This window comes from Polypterus senegalus, chromosome 1 (genome assembly GCF_016835505.1).
Source record: "Polypterus senegalus isolate Bchr_013 chromosome 1, ASM1683550v1, whole genome shotgun sequence".
In the NCBI taxonomy this organism is placed as follows: domain Eukaryota; kingdom Metazoa; phylum Chordata; class Cladistia; order Polypteriformes; family Polypteridae; genus Polypterus; species Polypterus senegalus.
The window spans coordinates 101,970,294-101,987,766 of NC_053154.1; the positions used below are offsets into that span (position 1 = coordinate 101,970,294).

A 17,473-nucleotide genomic window follows, 5' to 3' on the forward strand; every position below is an offset into this window, starting at 1 on the left:
TGTGTTGTGTCGCCTTTTGCACCCCCCTCCTCTTTCTTGTGTGTATTGTGCCTATAATTCAAGAGGATCTGTATCTTTCCAGGTGCAGTGTAGCCATGATTATGGCTTCAAGGTATCAAACCAGAGTGCTGTCTTGATGAACTATCGTCACTCGACACAAGTGTGAATGACAGTGCGTATGTGTGTGTGAGAGAGAAGCAGACACACAAAGAGCCGGTTAATTAGAGGTGAGAGATGAAGAGAGAAAGAAGGAAAGAAAGAAAGAGAGCCCTGGCCATTCAATGACAGTGGGCAGCCGCTGCGGAGGAGGTGTGGCGTGAGGGGGCCGGTCGAAGGGCGTGGTCTTGAATACGGCTACCCAATGAAGTGCGCGCCTCCTGCAGCTCGCAGTTCCACTTGGCTGGGTTAGTCCGATCCCGCAGGTGTGCATGAGGATCCGACGGTCTTTGCTCGCGCTATGATCGCCTCTGCCCCTCTGCTCGTCCTCGGGGCAACCCTTGGCACTGCCTCGGGCATCCTCGCCTTGTGCGGACTCTCTCTGCTCTGCAAGTCTTTCCGAAAAACGGAGGCTGTGGAAGGGAGCACCGGTGTGTTTCAGCCGAGCCAGCAGGTAACGTCGACGGTGGGCAAAGGGCTTGTTGTTCGCGTTGGGGAGAGAGGCTGGGGGTTATGTTGTCAGGTTAAAGTGGGCCTACCTAGGGTTTTGTGTTCAACACGAGCGACAAAATGTGGACGATTACCCCAGGGGTATTCTTAAGACAACGGTTAGGGTGGCTTGAACAGTGAAATCACAGAATGGCCAAACACCTGTCATTCATTTTTTAAGTGCTGCAGTTCATCCCTGCTATTTTGATGCCAGTAAACTTCTTTATCTTCCTGTGGGATGCTGATTGCTGACAGGCAAACTAGTTTGTCTTCTTGGATGTTCAAAATTGTCAGTTATCTCATTCCCTATCCTGTAATCCTTTGTGCCTGTTTGGGTAAGTGCAACCTGGAAACTTTGATTTTCTTATCTGGTGTCATCACACCTTGCTGTAAGTCTGAGATATGAAGGAATGTGTACCCTCGTCTTTTCACTTTTCCAACATCTTGAAGCCTCTCGGCATCCACTTTATTTCCTCGTATACCTTTTGCTTCTTTTTGTTACTTTGGGTCACTGATATGTGTTAGCATGATCTTTTCTTTTTTTGAGATCTGCAAACCTGCCAGTATTCTTTCCACTCCCTAACAAGTTCTCAGATCGTAGGTCCTGTATGCATATTTGTCTCCACACTTGGAATCATTACATCATGTCTGTTAAACATTGCCATCTTTTTCATCACAGTTCCAGGCACGACTTTGTGTATTGCTTATGAGATATTGTCTCTTTCTGATTCTACTGCCCCTCCTGTAGTCCTTAACCAGTACCAGACTGCTATATCTTGACAGCTGTCAGCACTATCTCCCATTATTGGAGCCTCTGCATTCATTAGCAGGTCTTCTGGGAGGTTGGCATCTTTTTTTTCTGGTTGTAGATAAGTAAAATTTAGTTGCTTTCTGTTCTTGCCTTCGGGGTCACTCAAAGGTCATCGTGGATGACCAGTATGCCATTCAATTCGGCATCAGCTGCCGTCACAGTTCCAGCAGGCAGCCACTCGTTTAGCTCAGTAGACGTCTATAAATATCTTTGTGAGGGAGGGAGAGAAAGTAATGTAGAGAGCGATTATTACATAAATGTAGATGCTCTGGATTTTGACAAAAGATGTGCTTCAGACAAACGGCACTCCATATCACATCAGATACTGGATTAAAGTAACCATATACAATCTGCATCTGTAGCTTAGGAGTTCATTAGTAATAATTATCATTACTAGGTGAACCTGTACAAACAGCCATTCATTACCAATTCAACCGTCAAGTAAGCCAAATGTCTGGGATGCCAAGGCCATCTTTTGCACACCCCTGAGTAGATGCTATCAAATGCAGAATGGTGGGTGGACCTTCAGCTTCCCAAACTGCACCAAATCACCCTCGCCCCTTTATATGTGCTGTGAATCGTTTGAGTCCTCCCCTTTGACCCTTCAGAATGAATTTCTATACTCCTAATTTCCAAGAGGGTTGCTCACATGCTGACACCAGATTTATGTGGAAACGTTTGAAGAACATGGATCACATTGCAGAAGGAATGAATGTTTAGAAAGGCTGAAATGAGGGTAAAATCAGATGGATAAGGAGAGAAGGGAACGTTTTCAAAAAGAAGAAAAAAGGGAAGGTGGGGGGATGAGTTAAAAGCAGGTGATTAATGTGAAAGTAATTTAAGAGGAGGATATTTTTATCTCTTTAAGCCTGAAACCTGCAGAAACATAAAAAGAAGGTGGAACAAGAGCTCAGACTGAGCCTGTAGAGCTTGTTCTAGTTAAAACCTGCTAAATAAACTGAAAATGAGGCTGACGTTTATGTGATTTCTATGTTCTAATTTTATCTTTGTGGGATTCAGTTTGCATTTCTGTATAGTGTGTTTTACACATTTGCCCACTGTAGAATGTGAAAGAGAAGCTTCACCACAGCCCATGAGCATCACATCTGCAGAGAGCTGTGTAGTGTGTCTGAACTAGCAGAGATTTAGACTTTGTCACCTTTCATCATCAAGTTTTGTTTTTTTTTTCTTTTCAGTTCAGCATCCAAAAATCCACAGAGCCTGTCCAGCCTAGATCTCTCTTGATCTTCCCTCGATTGTATCGAGCCAAAGCTGTTGGGATATGTCCTGAGATGGTTAATTATACACAGCAGGATGAAAGCCCATCAGCTGAGGGACCCGAGGATGCTCTGACAACCCCTACCTCACCCACCCAAGGTAAGCAAGGAAATGTTTGTGTCCCTGCTAGTAACTGCACTGGTAACTGCCACATGACTCTCATATGCTAGCTTGCAGCTTCTTTTTTTCTGTGTGTGTGCACACTCCCTCAGAGTGATCACTCTCCAGTTACACCTACGTCCATACAGCAAGGCCTTAACACACATTTAGGGTCTTCAAACTGTCTTAGACAGATAAGCATGCACAGATCATACTTGTCAACCTCATCATACATCACAGCTTCCCATGAAATAGTCACCGACCTCTTCTTTCCACACAGATGGCTCATCTTCTTCAGCCAGTACCTGCTCTCGAGCTTCAGGTATCAGCCACTCTGACATACAGTATCAATATTCCCCTTCATTCTCAGTTTCTTAGTCCAATGAGTCCTGCAGCCGGTCTAGCTGAAGGAAAAGACAAAATAGCACATTAGTGAGCATGTGTGTATCTGCTTATTCTGTAGGCCTGCCAGGGATGGATCAGCCAGATTGCATGTCCCCCAGTGACTCACCTGAGACTCCTAAACTGCACTTCAGCCTGCAGTACAATACACAGAGCCGGGAGCTTCAAGTCACCATCATCGAGGGTGAGTGAATATGAGCCCAGTATTGCGGGAGGCTGCCAGGCATTACAATACTGCACTGTGCTTGTCCCATAAGCCTCGGCTTCCTTTGCAATGCAGCATGCACTGGTGTGAAGGTGACATTTTAATAAGAAGTCAAACACCCAAGCTGCAAATTTTAACAATGGAGCAACTATGGTGGGTTGTAAGTAACTCCCAGAGCGCTTGCGTCATTTACGTTTTTTTCTTTTTACAGCGGAGAAAGTGAGCACAGCACAAGGAAGTGACTGCTATGTAATCGGCAATTTGACTACCCTGTCCACCAGGAAGGAGGCTAAAACGACAGTGAAGCGTGCTCTCCCCCAGGTGGTGTGGCAAGAAACTTTGGCGTTTCCTCTACCGGAGGGCTGCGAGATAGAAGGCGAGATGGCACTGTCACTCTACAGTTGTGACACATTCTCACAGCATGCCCACATGGGTGTCGTCAGGTTCAAGCTGGCTGATGTGCCAATGCTGTCAAATGCAGACTGCTGGGTGGATCTTCAGCTTCCCAAACTGGTAAAGTAATTAATTCCAATCCAGTCAAAGGGCTAATGGTGGACAGGGCAGAGGTTGCCGCTCGGGCTGGAGCAGCTCACAAATCTCAGTTTCGGAGCCAAGAGATTTTCTCTGATATTGTGGGAGACAGTGTTGTGGTGTGATGTTGACACATTCTACACTCCCCTACCCCCCCTCCCCCCTACTCCCCACCGGACCCGCTTAGTCTCATCTACTTCACCAGGGTTGTGTCTAGCTGGGCTTCTGCTCCAAGGCATACTAACACAGTTCGCTTCTCGCCTTGTGGAAAACAATAAGATGTGGAAACGTGCGTCACGACAAAGCCCAGGAGAAGGTGGGGGAGGTGCCGGATGAAAGAAGGATGAGCTGCGGGGGAGGACGAGGAGGATGAGATGCTCCGGTCTGATGCATGCTGATGCAGATCATACTGCAGTACTGACTGATGGGAAGGGGGGGTTGTGAAGAATAAATAATTTATTTCAGCTCCTAGAAAATCATAATCCCTCTTCATAGCTTAATGCAGAAAGTGCCATAGTAGGAGGTTGTGTATGATTGAGTGGGAGCTGTAAAGTGGTGAATAAGATATAATTAGGGCCACCTCTTCCCACGAAGTATACAGGCAGCATCATTCTAGCAGTACCTCTTCCATATGTGACGTAGGCAAAGTCAGACCCCCACCAGTTGGCAGTGAATTGAAATATGCTAAGCCAACTAATCTGAGAGGAGGCCATCGATTGAGGGCCATAAAATGAAATTATGAGGATGTTTAGTGTCCATTAGAGTCTGATTTGTGTCTCCGGAAGTGAGTACAAAGTCCTCCAGGCTGGAAAGGGAGGAAGGTTTATTTACGTTATAAGGATCTGTGCTCGAATAATGTGAACAGTGGAGCAGGTGGCTCTTGTTCTGCTGAAAATGAAATAACTGTTTGGGAGGGGTAAGGATGCAGCTGCGGAGTATTGTACATGCATCCTGCTTCTGACTTTGGTGCTTTTAATATAAGGGAGTAGTGCTGCTGTATTTTGTTTTCAGAAGGGGGTACTGAAGAGCTTATGTTCACCCTGCAATCCATACTATCTGTAGGTATTTGCTAAAATATATCTTCCACTTTTTGCAGGATCGGAGCATCTCTGCCGGTGAAATCCTGCTTTCAATAAGCTACTTACCTGCTGCTAACCGACTAGGAGTGGTTGTCATGAAGGCCCGTGGCCTCCAGTCGGATAGAATGAAGGATATCATAGGTGAGTTCTCATGCTTCAGGAAGTGTCCATTAGACATGCACTGATCTGTTTTGCACTCTAGAAACAAAATGTTGAGTTGTACTTTGGTTACAAACTTGTTATACATTAGGCACTTTCTCTCTATTATATAAAAAAATCTCAGGAGGAGACAAGACTTTTTCAGAGAGACGAGACGAGGCATTTTCAGAGAGATACTTTCACGTCCCACAAGACGAGACTTTGTGCCAAGAGGTGAATTGAAAACCTAACAGGTCCAAGTGAGGGTGGAAATAAAATATAAACAGTAGAAGAAGAAAAGACAAAGAGTAGAAGACAAAGTAGAACAACGTAAGGAGGTTCAAAAACGGTGCGATGCACATGCAGAGCAGGTTAGAGATTATGAAAGTACAAAAATTCAAAAGTCTCAAAAAACTGATATTAAAGATCGCTTTAGCGCTAACAAATGGAAATTATTACTCGGTGAAATAACAGCGAAAAGAGATTGAATATATGGACATAGGTGATATGACAGGGCTACTACAAGTTTAATTTCAAAGAAACCACAGTTCGGTCAGGTTTGTATTTATGATCATGGAGAAGCGATGTGACATAGAATCGAGTTAAATGATCGGACGTATTACAAATTCTACAGCCAATTATGAATACAAATTCATACATCCAAAAGTATCGCCCTTTACACAAAATTTATATGAAAAAGACGAACAAAGAAGTTTTCTTGGATTTCTATATGAATCCAAAATATACGCTTGCATATATAATAAACCAACATGTGACGAATTGTCAGCAATAATAGTTTCGAAAGACGGAGATATCAAAGACAGAGTTGATATTCGTGTCCATGCAAAAGCACAGCATGATTTGGTGCAAGCGGCAGATCCAGGAAATGAGTAGCGCATAGGGCCGGCATGGGGGTTAGCAAGCAAAGCGAGCAGGGGGCAGAGCCCCCTAGTTATTACAGTAAAACCTGGACAAAGGGATTCCATTTGAGTGTAATCTGAATTTGCCACATACTGTTTGAGAGGTTTGTTTGCTCCCTTATCTGTGTTGTTGATGCACTTTACAATTGCAAATGATTAGTTGCTATCAATATATATTTTGAGACATAAGCTGCAGCATTTATTCAGTATTGGGATGTAGGATACAGTGGCCTACCGCCAAAGCACTGAGCAAAGACAAAAACAAACCCTGGATGGGGCACCAGTCCATTACAAGGTACACACTTAGTCATGCCAGTCAATCTACACTACACATAATTTGGGATGTAGCAGGAAAATGGAGGACCTGAAGAAAATATGGCGCATGGGAATGAGTGCATGCTTCACAAAAACAGAGAAAGACGAGACTGCAACTTGACTCCAAAGTTATTGCAGCCTCCGTGGCTGTTATTCACTCTCTGTCGCCTTTAGACATTGCAGAAATCAAGATTCGAGTATAAAGAGTAGAACAGTTCCCCATTGTGCTCAGGTGGCAAGCCACATGTGCATGTAGATGAAAGACTAATGAGAGAAAAGAATTGGTCCTCCCTGTAAATTTATACTATTGCAAAATGTATCTGATCAATATCAAGACAAACAAAAATCCTGTTGTTTAGTTCTCACATTGATGGAGACTTTAGAGTTAGCAAATAATATCTGAACCTGTTTCTTGAAGTGGATCAACATCTTTAAAGTTGAGCAGCATGAGTACACATAGGGAAAGCTGTTTTAACATTTAACATCTTATGCTAATTCCTATTTTATTTATGCCAGTTTATGTTGTTGAGATCTACAGTTGCATTATGACTAGTCAATATTCTAATTAGAGGTATCACTAATTATATTTATCTTGGTGACAATGGAAGACTTCTTTTGTTGACTTTCAGTTGGAGATAGCAGTGTTTAAATTAAAGAAATCAAAAGCTGAATTAAACATGGAAATTACTAGTCAAAATGTAACTAGGGTTCTCTCTAAATGAAAGTCCCACAAACGTGAATGGAAAAAGTTTGTCTATATCCCCAAGTCAAAATGGAATTACATTTATCTCTATTCAAATAGTCATAATATAACTGTAGATATATACAATAGGAATTGGCCATACAAGACAAAACAGTTAAGTTTCACAGCTGCCAAATGAATCTACAGAAACTGAAACAGAGAGGTGCTGCCATTGCAGTTTAATTAAATGACAGGAACCAATAAAAAATGTAAAAACTAATGCAATTAGTTTGAAAAATCAACATGCATCAAGCAGTAATTTTAAACATTCCGTAGATGCTTGTTGCCTAATTACTTTAAACTTACTTGCCATGATATGATTTGAAGATGAAAAGTCAACTTTAAAGAAATGTAAAATTAGATTGCAGTGTCTGTGCCAAAGCACAGGCTTATTTAAAGACAAAGCTGTATGGACGCTTTGCTAAAATGGATGCTTTCATAGAAGAGAAATACAATTAAGGGCTTACAAGAAAAAGAAAAGAGCTTGGCTCACCTGCACGAGGAAAAATCAAGTCTTGGCTTCTGTCCTGCATGCTTGTATTATTGTACATTTATCCCTCATACTTTTTATTTTAACACCTATCCAACTGATTTACCCCTCTAAGAAGAATTCCATAAAGCATAGGTATAGATGTATTTGCAAAACTTTGTAAGTTGTTACATTGAAAAAATGTAGTAGCTTATTAAGCTATTAATGCTATCAAAAATACTAGTCTTGAACAAGCAGACTGCCACCAATTTCTTACCCTGTGAGGTCTCCATATTCTATTGAGAGCACTAAAATGAAGGTCAAATTTTTGCACGTTCCCCCATGTTAGACTCCTTCCCAGGTTTTTTTTACTTGCCAGTCTGTCAACACGTCTGATAGACTGTGTGTTTACTAACCTTTCCATTGAATCGATTCCTTCAGTTTGTCAATCTACTGTATTTTCACTAACTCTGTGTATTCTGATAAGACGCATGACAAAATCATTAAAGGAGTGCTCCATCCAAAAATGATCATCTGTTAGTTATCCTGTGTTGTTTGTCACATGGCTGAGGAAAACGTTCATGTTTTTGTGAAGAATGGAGATAGCAAAATTACAGATATAATGGGCTTCAATGGCATCAAACATCATACAATACCAAAATGAAAAAAATCTCAATTTACTCGTATTGCAAAATCCACTTGCATCTCCAGTCTCCAAGAAAAAAATGAGATAAAAAGTTTTGCTAAGCCATTGTTACAAAATGTGAGGCAAGTATAATAACAAATTATTTTTAGTAAAGTATTCCTTCAAGTGAAGTTTTGTGGCAAGTGAAATGTCTGCCTAACAACACAACGTAGTTTGTCTTTAAATGAGTGTAACTTAAAGAGGAGTTTCTCTGCAGCTGCTGATGATGATGTCTTTTATTGGCAGACCTTTCTGTGAAACTGGCATTGAAACACCAGAACACCAAGCTCAAGAAGAAGCAGACCCGCAGGGTCAAGCACAAAATAAACCCAGTCTGGAATGAGATGATGATGTTTGAAGTTCCTCATGAGCTCTTGTCTCAGTCAAGTCTGGAACTTGAAGTTCTAAACCAGAATCAGGGTAGTGAAGCCCTCTCCTTGGGACAGTGCTCCCTGGGCTTACAATCCGTGGGAAGTGGACTCCAGCACTGGCAGCAGATGCTGAGTAATCCCCGAAGACAGATTGCCATGTGGCACCCTCTGTATGCATGAAGCTCACTGAAAGAAGCAGTCAGGCACCCTCCTGTAGCTTCCTTTTCAATCTGGAACCCCACAACACTGAGCAGAACTGCCCAGGAAACCAAAAGAAATTCACCAAGAAAGACTCACAATCTTCCGTACCATCTCATTGATCCAGATGCTCAGAAATGCACCATATTTTTTGAGCAGACGTTTCTTAAACAATGTATGTGGAAATTTGGTGGCATGTAGAGGTGGACCAATGGAAAAGCATAATTTATGGACACCGGGAACCTCCTGTGAAATGACAGCAAGCTGAACAGACAGAGGAAGGAGAACGGTGGCGAGAAATGTGTCATCATAAGTTCACCATTTCACGGGTAAAGATCTGTGCCTCAAAACAGAGAATGTGGCATCACATTTGCTGCAGGGGAAAGCTTTGCCTTTTGGGAAGAAATGTTACAGGCTTGCTTTTTTTCTACAGATGGACAAGGACCTGGATTACCTCATCTGGGATACAAAATGGAGAGATTGTATATATTTTAGTACAGCTTCTGGTGTTGACAGTTGGTAGGTCATCACTGCTAATGGCCAGTAACAAACATTACAGTACAGTGTTTGCAAAGTGCAGTCTTGAAAGACCCAGACTATCAGTACCCATTTTCTCTGTGATAAGGTGAAAGGCCTTAGTAGGCCACTCCAGCTAAACATTTAGTGTAGTAATTCTTCCTGTACATTAGAAAAATGCATCTCTTTTGGCAGCCATCAGTATTCTTTTTTGCTTTATTTTGAGGACCACCCCCCACCATGGACTGGAGTTCCATCTGTACCACAAACACGATGATCCTTTTACACATTTTATTTGCCAAGTTCTGTAGTTCCTGCCAAGTTGGCAGCTTTCCCAACAAAAACTCAGAGGGTGGAGACTCTAGTGATTTTTTTTTCACAGGCTGGCAACATACAGGGAGTAGGAAGATGGAAGAGAGCTGAGAATCCCACCCAGACATGCTGTTAAGAATTTTGTAACATCAACAGGGGGTCAGATTGTACAGTCACGTTTCAAAAGTCTTTGATGCCATCCACTAAATGCAGTAATTTATTGAACCAACATACATTACCGACAAACCTGCCCTTTTCCCAATGGATGTATGTCTGTGCAAAGTCCCAGAGTGCCATGCTTGGAGAGCAGGAGTCCTTTAGACACCACAATGTCAAAATCTATCATCGTGTTCCTGCAGCTCCCAATATCTTGTTGCCTCACAATGATTTCTTCCTATTGACTCGGTGTCACATCTCCTAATTATGTGTTCCTTGAAGTGCAATAAATTTGTCTCTAAGTCTGGTCTTTCAATTTGCTCTCATTAATAATTATGATAAGTATGGAGTCTTAGGTTGTTAATTCTTTGCATCCTGCTTTGTTTCCCTCTAAGACTGTAACCTCTCAGAACAATGAAGCAATAAAGCCTGTGTCCAATTCAGCTACAGTTCTACATCCTGCAAGTCTAATTCTGTCACATTTAAGTGCCCTATGATGTTATAACCCACCAATGGACTTGATAATATTGGATATAGGGTCCTGTGCCGGCATCTCTTTGAAGTCTACCTCTGTCAGATCTTACTGGTATGTAGTATACCTAGTCTACACTTATCAGAAATTAGGATTAGGATTGTCACACTTTACCTCCAAATTAGAAACCTTTGTCCAGTGGTCATATTGTTTCACTTATCAATGCTCGGCACTATTACAGTTTCGCAGTCTAAGCCCATCAGACTTTAGGATAGTGTAGTGTACTACACTCCCTTGCAAAAAGTGAGATGCTTTTAAATTTGCAAAAAAAAATCTTTAGTGTTGTCCAGTAGCTTTTGTAGTCTCATTCTCCCCTAATAAACTGAGGCTGTTAGATGCCAGCAGTGTTATCTCATTGAAGTTCTACCCGTTACCTGCATTCTTCCTGTAGCTTTAGCTCCTTACAGACTAACCCTGTAAAATCTTTGTATAATGTAATGTACAAATCCCCAGTTTAGGCAGCAGTAGCATCTGCTTGCATGATCATAACATTACCTCACCGGAAGAATTTGAAATGATCATAGGGTCCTGCAGTACTACCTGATGTCCTTTCCTATCACATCAATTGAGTTAATTTTTGAATAGCATTCATTGTACTCATGTACAGGTTCAGCATGCATGTAAAAGTCCATAACTACAGTACAATGTGTTAACAGCAAATTAATAAACCACACATCAGTTACACACATGAATTCACAAGTTATGTTAAACACATAGATAAACAGAACAGCTTCAAAGTAATCAATAGACACCAAGTAGCTGGCTTATTACCTCCTCAAAGTCTTCCTTTGTAGAATTTTAATATTATGCAGTGTCTGTCCCTCAATTGCACATCTGAGGCTGTCTCATTTTGGCCTTCTGCAGTATTTCCTCGTTGGCATCTGAAACTTCTTGGGCATTACCTTTAATCATGTATTAATTACCTGCAGTTTTAGCCTGGTAGAAATGGTTCTTTAGCTGTCCATTCTTTTATGTCACAGAATACACAGCTAATGCAAAAAAGATCAACTAATGTACCTCTGCTTTTCTGATAGACTCACAAGCATAAAAAACAGCCTCTTGACAAAAGAATGGTAAAAACACCTTTTTATTTCGGTTGTGGAACTTCGTATTTGATATAATAAACAATGTGTACATGTCTTATACATATTCATATAAATCCCAATATATGTCTGTAGGTCTCCAGTGTTAAATGTTGCTACCAACACCTCCGGTACTGACGTGGCCTGTCCTGTCATTACTCCTACCTGACATCCTCCATGAAAGCAGAAGCCATAGAGAGTTCTGAGTGTTGACACTAACTTCTTCAGAACTGTTTGGCCAGCTGTCAGTCAGAAGACATGTCTCTAGGTTTGCATGCTTTTTTTTAAGTGCTAATTTCTCACAATTGCTTTCTACTCACAACCATTTAGCAGCACTGCTCAAACCATCAGGATCTGATATAAAGAGCAGAGTTCTGCAGCTCAATCCTAGAAGGGCTGTACATTTGCATTGTAACAAATTTCTTAATCAGAGGATTATTTCAGTCTCTCGTCTAATCTGATTCACTGGTTCACTTATTATGTACTTGGTGATGAATCAAAATCACCCTACAGTTTTTTGTTTTACTTTGAATTTAAGAAATGTCACAATAATGAAGAGCTTTACGTCACACAAGTGTATTTCAACTCTTTGGTGTTACTGTTAAAAGTTATCATTTTGTGTAAAAAGATTTTGAAAAGGTTATTCATATACAGGTGTGAGCAATAAGTGCCCATTCTTTGTTCATTGCAAAATGGCTGCTGTATGAAAGGGCATTTGAAATTAAGAAACTGGTTTGAGAATGAATGGATCACTTTAGAACCCCAGTCCTGAATTAGAAACCCATAGAAGAACCTGCTGTCCTGCAAATCTAATTTTCATTACTAGGCTGACAAACAAATGGGAGGTTTTACCCTTAGAGAAATAAGGCTTCTGTGACGTCTCGTGAACTGTTTTATAACACAGCACTAAATGACTCTCATTCACACTACCAAGCAGACCGTCACACCGACCTGGAGATTTACAAATGACACCGGCTTTTATGGAACAGAGAATGATCTCCACTGCTTTAAAAAGGATAAAAATGCAATATTATAGGAAAATGTACTAATGTGAATGAATGCTGCATTTATGGCAGCTAAAGCAGAAACAAAAATTATCAGTCAACACACTGATGGCCAAAAAGCAATGCCTCCGAGCTCTTAAAATGAGTTTATTTGACCAAGTGTACACTTTTGCAATCAAGTGGATGGGTTTGGCTAGTGCTAGTGATTACTAGTACTGATCCTTGAAGGACCCTGATTGTCTTATTGATGCTTTGTGCATTTTAGATGTGCAAAAAAAGACCCCTTTTTCTAGATATCAGTTATCCAATAGAGAAGCCTACAGTCTCTTTTAGCAGCATACTGGGTTGACTGCTGTGAAAATTCATTTGTGCATTCATTATTGAACATGCATAATCTAATTTAGCATTTCTGAACTGGCAGAACCAAGTGGGAGGAAGGTGCCAACTCTGGACAGGGGCGTGGGATTTGTAACAAGGCCATTGCAGGGCACAGTCATCCACAAATACCTATACTCCCTCATATGGGGCATGTTGAAAGTAACCTATTAACTTAACATGCATTTCTTTGGGGATGTAGCTTAAAAAAATGGAATTACTAGGAGAGAAACAGAAAATGACATTGGGTGGAACATCTGTGAAAAGAGCAGGTACCAGAATGTCCATTAACCCCATTTACACAAAATTGTATATTCAGGTTTGGTGGTTGCTGTGACATGAAAGGGGATTCTGCAGAGGCAGCACTGAGGATAACACAGGGATTTATGTCATCAAGGAAAGTAAAGACAAAGCAGACCTGTCAAAAATGCAAAACACTACTAAAAATGCCACAGGATAACATGCAAGAAGGGGTCCTGTTCAACCCTGATGCTTGTTTTGCATTCACACCAATGTCTTAATTAGTTGGTATCTTTTGTTTTTAGTTAAAATACTTGTGCCACTGAGTCCTGTTTCAGAAATAAAAGCCAGCCCCCTCTGAGTAGTAGCAGCGTGGTGGTCTGGTAGAAAACCATATACTGGCTATTCAAGGTAGATGTGCCTCCTTGTATTAGACAATGCCAAGTTAATGTCAGCAGGAAGGCCCCTGGAGAAATGGAATCCTGGCTAGTTTGTTTAAAAGTTAGCAGCTCAGAGGAAAGTATGGATGTGCATTTTTTTAATATGTTAGCTCAAGATCTGGTTTGTGGTATGTTCAAATGTCAGCAGAAGGCACAATCCTCCACCACTTAAAATGGGTTCTGTAAGACTTTAAGCCGGGAAGTGACCCCATGGTACAGTTTGCTAGGAGCCTGGGTTTCAAGGGTAAAAAACAACAGCTTTCTAAAAGTTCCAAGACAGTATTGACAATATTAAGACACTCTGAAAAAGAAAATGTAGTGACAGTTTTGAGAGAGTCGGAGGTGAGCAGGCCAGCTGCTCCTTCCAAACACTAACTAGGTATTTCAGTGCATGCTTAGACTGCCCTATACATGATAAAAATACACACTGCATAATTAAACTGGTTTAACTGTTGAAACTAACAACTATGCAAAACTGTTAGTGGTGCATAGTAGAATATCCCTCCTGAATATAAGTTATTTGTTTATTCATTTTCTATATGTAGTTCATTTATGAAGCTTTAGGAATGAAGGTTTCAATAAGGTTCAGCAATCCTGAACTAGATGTGTGGGTTAAAAAGTAAATGGATGGAAGTTTATTGTACTGCTAAGGTGACCCACTACGGTATTTTCCATATTTTCAGTTAAGAGTGAGGATAAAGAACATTTATTTCATAAAGTGTGACAGGCATTTTACAAGAACAGAGATATTTTACAATTGGTTACACAGCTATTACTATATATTTGGATGACACCTTTACCCAAGACAACTTACTGGGCCAGAAAACATTGCAACTCTCTACAGATATTTTTACAGTTGAAGCACAGGCATGCTAAGTGACTTGTTTAGTTTCACACAAGTTGACTGTGGTCGGGAATTAAAAAGCATCCTTGGGGTTTTAAGGGCCACTGCTTTAGGCACTACACCAAAATGCCTATATATGATGGAACCTCATCCAGGTTTGGCTCCTGCCTTACACTCAATGCTGGTGGAATAAGCTCCAGTACACCATGTTCCTTAATTTGGATTAAGAAAGTTCAGGAAATGGATGAATGGAAATCTAGAGGTAAAGACACCATCTCATTATCATACAAGATCTGCTAAAGTCACTAAAATAAATCAAGACATATTCAAGAAATTAATATAATTAATGTAAAGTATGCCAAGATTCCTTTTTTCTTTCCATATAAATAACTATTCCATCTACTGTATATTTATAAATGTTAAGTAGAAGCTTGTTGAAAAGATATACTGTAGAACTAAAATAGTCCCTCATTCTACTTGCCTGGTCAAGACACAATAACTGTTAAAGCAACTAAAAAACACTTTTAAGAGTTACATGAACATAATATTTTCAATGCCCTTGATTCAATTCCAGGCCATAGGGGGCCATGGTCTATCTTGACAGAACAGCTCTGAACATGATGCTAGTCTTTCACTGAGCCCTCTCATACACACACTCGCTTATACTAGGCCAATCTGAGATCGCCAGCTAACCTAACATGAACACTTTTGTTTGAGACAGGAGGAAAACCATATTACCTGGAGGAAATCACCACACACACAAAGATAATATACAAACTCCACACAGACAAAGAGTTTGTCTATTATTGTCTGGAGGGGGAAATCACAGCCAAGATGCAGCAGAATGTGAAGCGACAGAGCAAATCACTGTACCACCCAATCACTCAAGAGTTTGTTGGGATAAATCCTTGAGCCATGTGCTAACACCTGATGGGAATAAATGGTAGGGTGTGCCAGAACTAATAAGATTACAAATTCCAGTACATCTGAAGTTTATATAATCTGTTTTCTTGAAGGTACCTACATGTACTTTACCTCATTCTACTAGGCTTTTGTGTTCTTTTTGGGGGGACTAAGCTGTTTTGTTAACAAAGGCTTTTGTGTGGTTTGTAACTTTATTAATCTGTGTATTTTCATTGGCCAAGGATACTAATGCTTCATCATTTTACTTAAAATATCCAGTCTGGTGTTTAGCAGGGAGCTTTCAAAGGGAAGGATGACTCCACAAAGATATACGTGTTCACTACTGCAATACGCATATGTTTTAGACTTTTCAAGTTACAAATATTAAGAATCAGAGAAAGAAGTAATACCCAAAACAGTATTTTAAAGTGATAAAGTATTGATGAAAATAACCAGTGTATCAATATCCATGTTTTACAATTTTTTGCTTTGGGAAATATACACTGCGTAGTATTTTTAAACAAGGAACTGAAAACTAGAATACCCAGTCGAATCAAGAGCTTGCTGAATTAACCTTTGATGAAAAGAAAAACAAAATGTCTTGAACAAAAATCTGGAGGCACATGGGTCTCTCAGTGCCAGATTTGGGAATTTTTGGTCAGTACAATATATATTATTTAATTATCTAGCAAAGTGGTGTCTTTATGACAAAAACAGCCTTGACATCCCTTTCTGAGCCCACAAATATATCAATCCATCCATTTTCTAGCCTGCTTATCCATTTCACGGTTGCAGGGTGTAATTACCTATTCCTGCAGCATTGGACACAAGGCAGAAACCAACCATAGAAGGGGTGCCTAATGCAGTGGCGTAGCATGGGTTTTAGCCGCCCGGGGCAGAGGAAAATTTCGCCGCCCCCTTATTTAGGTATTTAAATTTAAAAGACTAAAATATACAGTAATTCTTTGCCGCCCCCTAAAAGTGCCGCCCGGGGCGGACCGCCCCTGCCGCCCACTATGCTACGCCACTGGCCTAATGAAATACACTGGTTGAGAAAACAGTTATAGAAAGTTATACTGCTAATCCAGTCCTGCCTATGACGACTTTAATAAATCCATTCACCCATTTTCTTAGCTCTTTTAATCCAGTACAGAATAATGGTGCCTGTGCCTGCTACATAAGCATGCGGCACAATGTAGGAAAATAACCCTTTGCAGTATACCAGTCCTTTATAGGTCTCTACCACTTCCTTCTATTAAACTGTATTCTATGAATAAAAGCTTCTATAAGATATATTATTATGACTTTTCTAGTGACATGAAGGTGTAGGAAAGCAAGTAAGATATAGTGTTGTAGATATGACTGGCCTGTAATTCTAATGTTATTTATAAAAGCAATATCATTTAAACACCCAATAAAAAGGGCAAAGGAAAATCAACATTTTTGAACATATAGTCTTAAAATGAAGGGGTGACTCCATAAATATTAGAGTAGTATAGCAAATCTAAAAAAAGGTATCAATCCATCCATTTACATATCCATTTAAGTAGCTAATCTAATAAAAGGTATCCATCCATCCATCCATTTACATATCCATTTACCCAATTCAGGGTTGCAGGTAGTGAGGTACAGTACTAACCCAGCAGCATAGGGCTCAAGGTGGGAACCAGTCCTGGACATGGTGCAATGAAATGTAATGAAACAGATAGCTTTCTGTAACTGGCTGGAACCTATGCTATGAGATGTCTGAGAATAAGCAGTTTGGACAACAAAGTGTTAAAGTTATATTGAGTACATTGGCTGAGTTATTACTGTACTATTAAAACTAGAGCACCTGCTGAACTTGGCAAAGTTGGGCTTACACAGGGTGGCGTAGGGAAACGGGATATTTTGGAACTAGGTTGTTGGCGACCCTGCAATGTCAGCAGTTGTTTGGAACCAATGCAACCTTGTTTAGTTATAATGGAGCAATGGAGTGGTGTGCAACGAGCGTTCATTGTGAAAGCTTTTATAAGAATGGTGATAGTGTGACTGCTGAGCAAAGGGAATTTTAGCATCATTATCAGTTAGGATGTCATGATTGTGTCCCATCTGCTCATGCAATTACAAAATGAATGTGTAATTTCAGCTATTCACCGATTGTTTGGAAGGTGCATCATTTCACGCAATAGTGACATTCCA

At 40.6% G+C, this 17,473-nt stretch overlaps 1 protein-coding gene across 1 annotated transcript; it reads left to right on the top strand.

The window, feature by feature from the left end:
• The first annotated feature begins 317 nt into the window (after nucleotides 1–317).
• Nucleotides 318–10,188, top strand: syt13 (synaptotagmin XIII). Its single transcript, XM_039754517.1, has 6 exons — nucleotides 318–610; nucleotides 2,653–2,833; nucleotides 3,297–3,419; nucleotides 3,652–3,953; nucleotides 5,068–5,191; nucleotides 8,566–10,188. The coding sequence occupies exons 1-6, from the start codon at nucleotides 458–460 to the stop codon at nucleotides 8,868–8,870; spliced, it is 1,188 nt and encodes a 395-aa protein (XP_039610451.1). The 5' UTR covers nucleotides 318–457; the 3' UTR covers nucleotides 8,871–10,188.
• The last annotated feature ends 7,285 nt before the right edge of the window (nucleotides 10,189–17,473 follow it).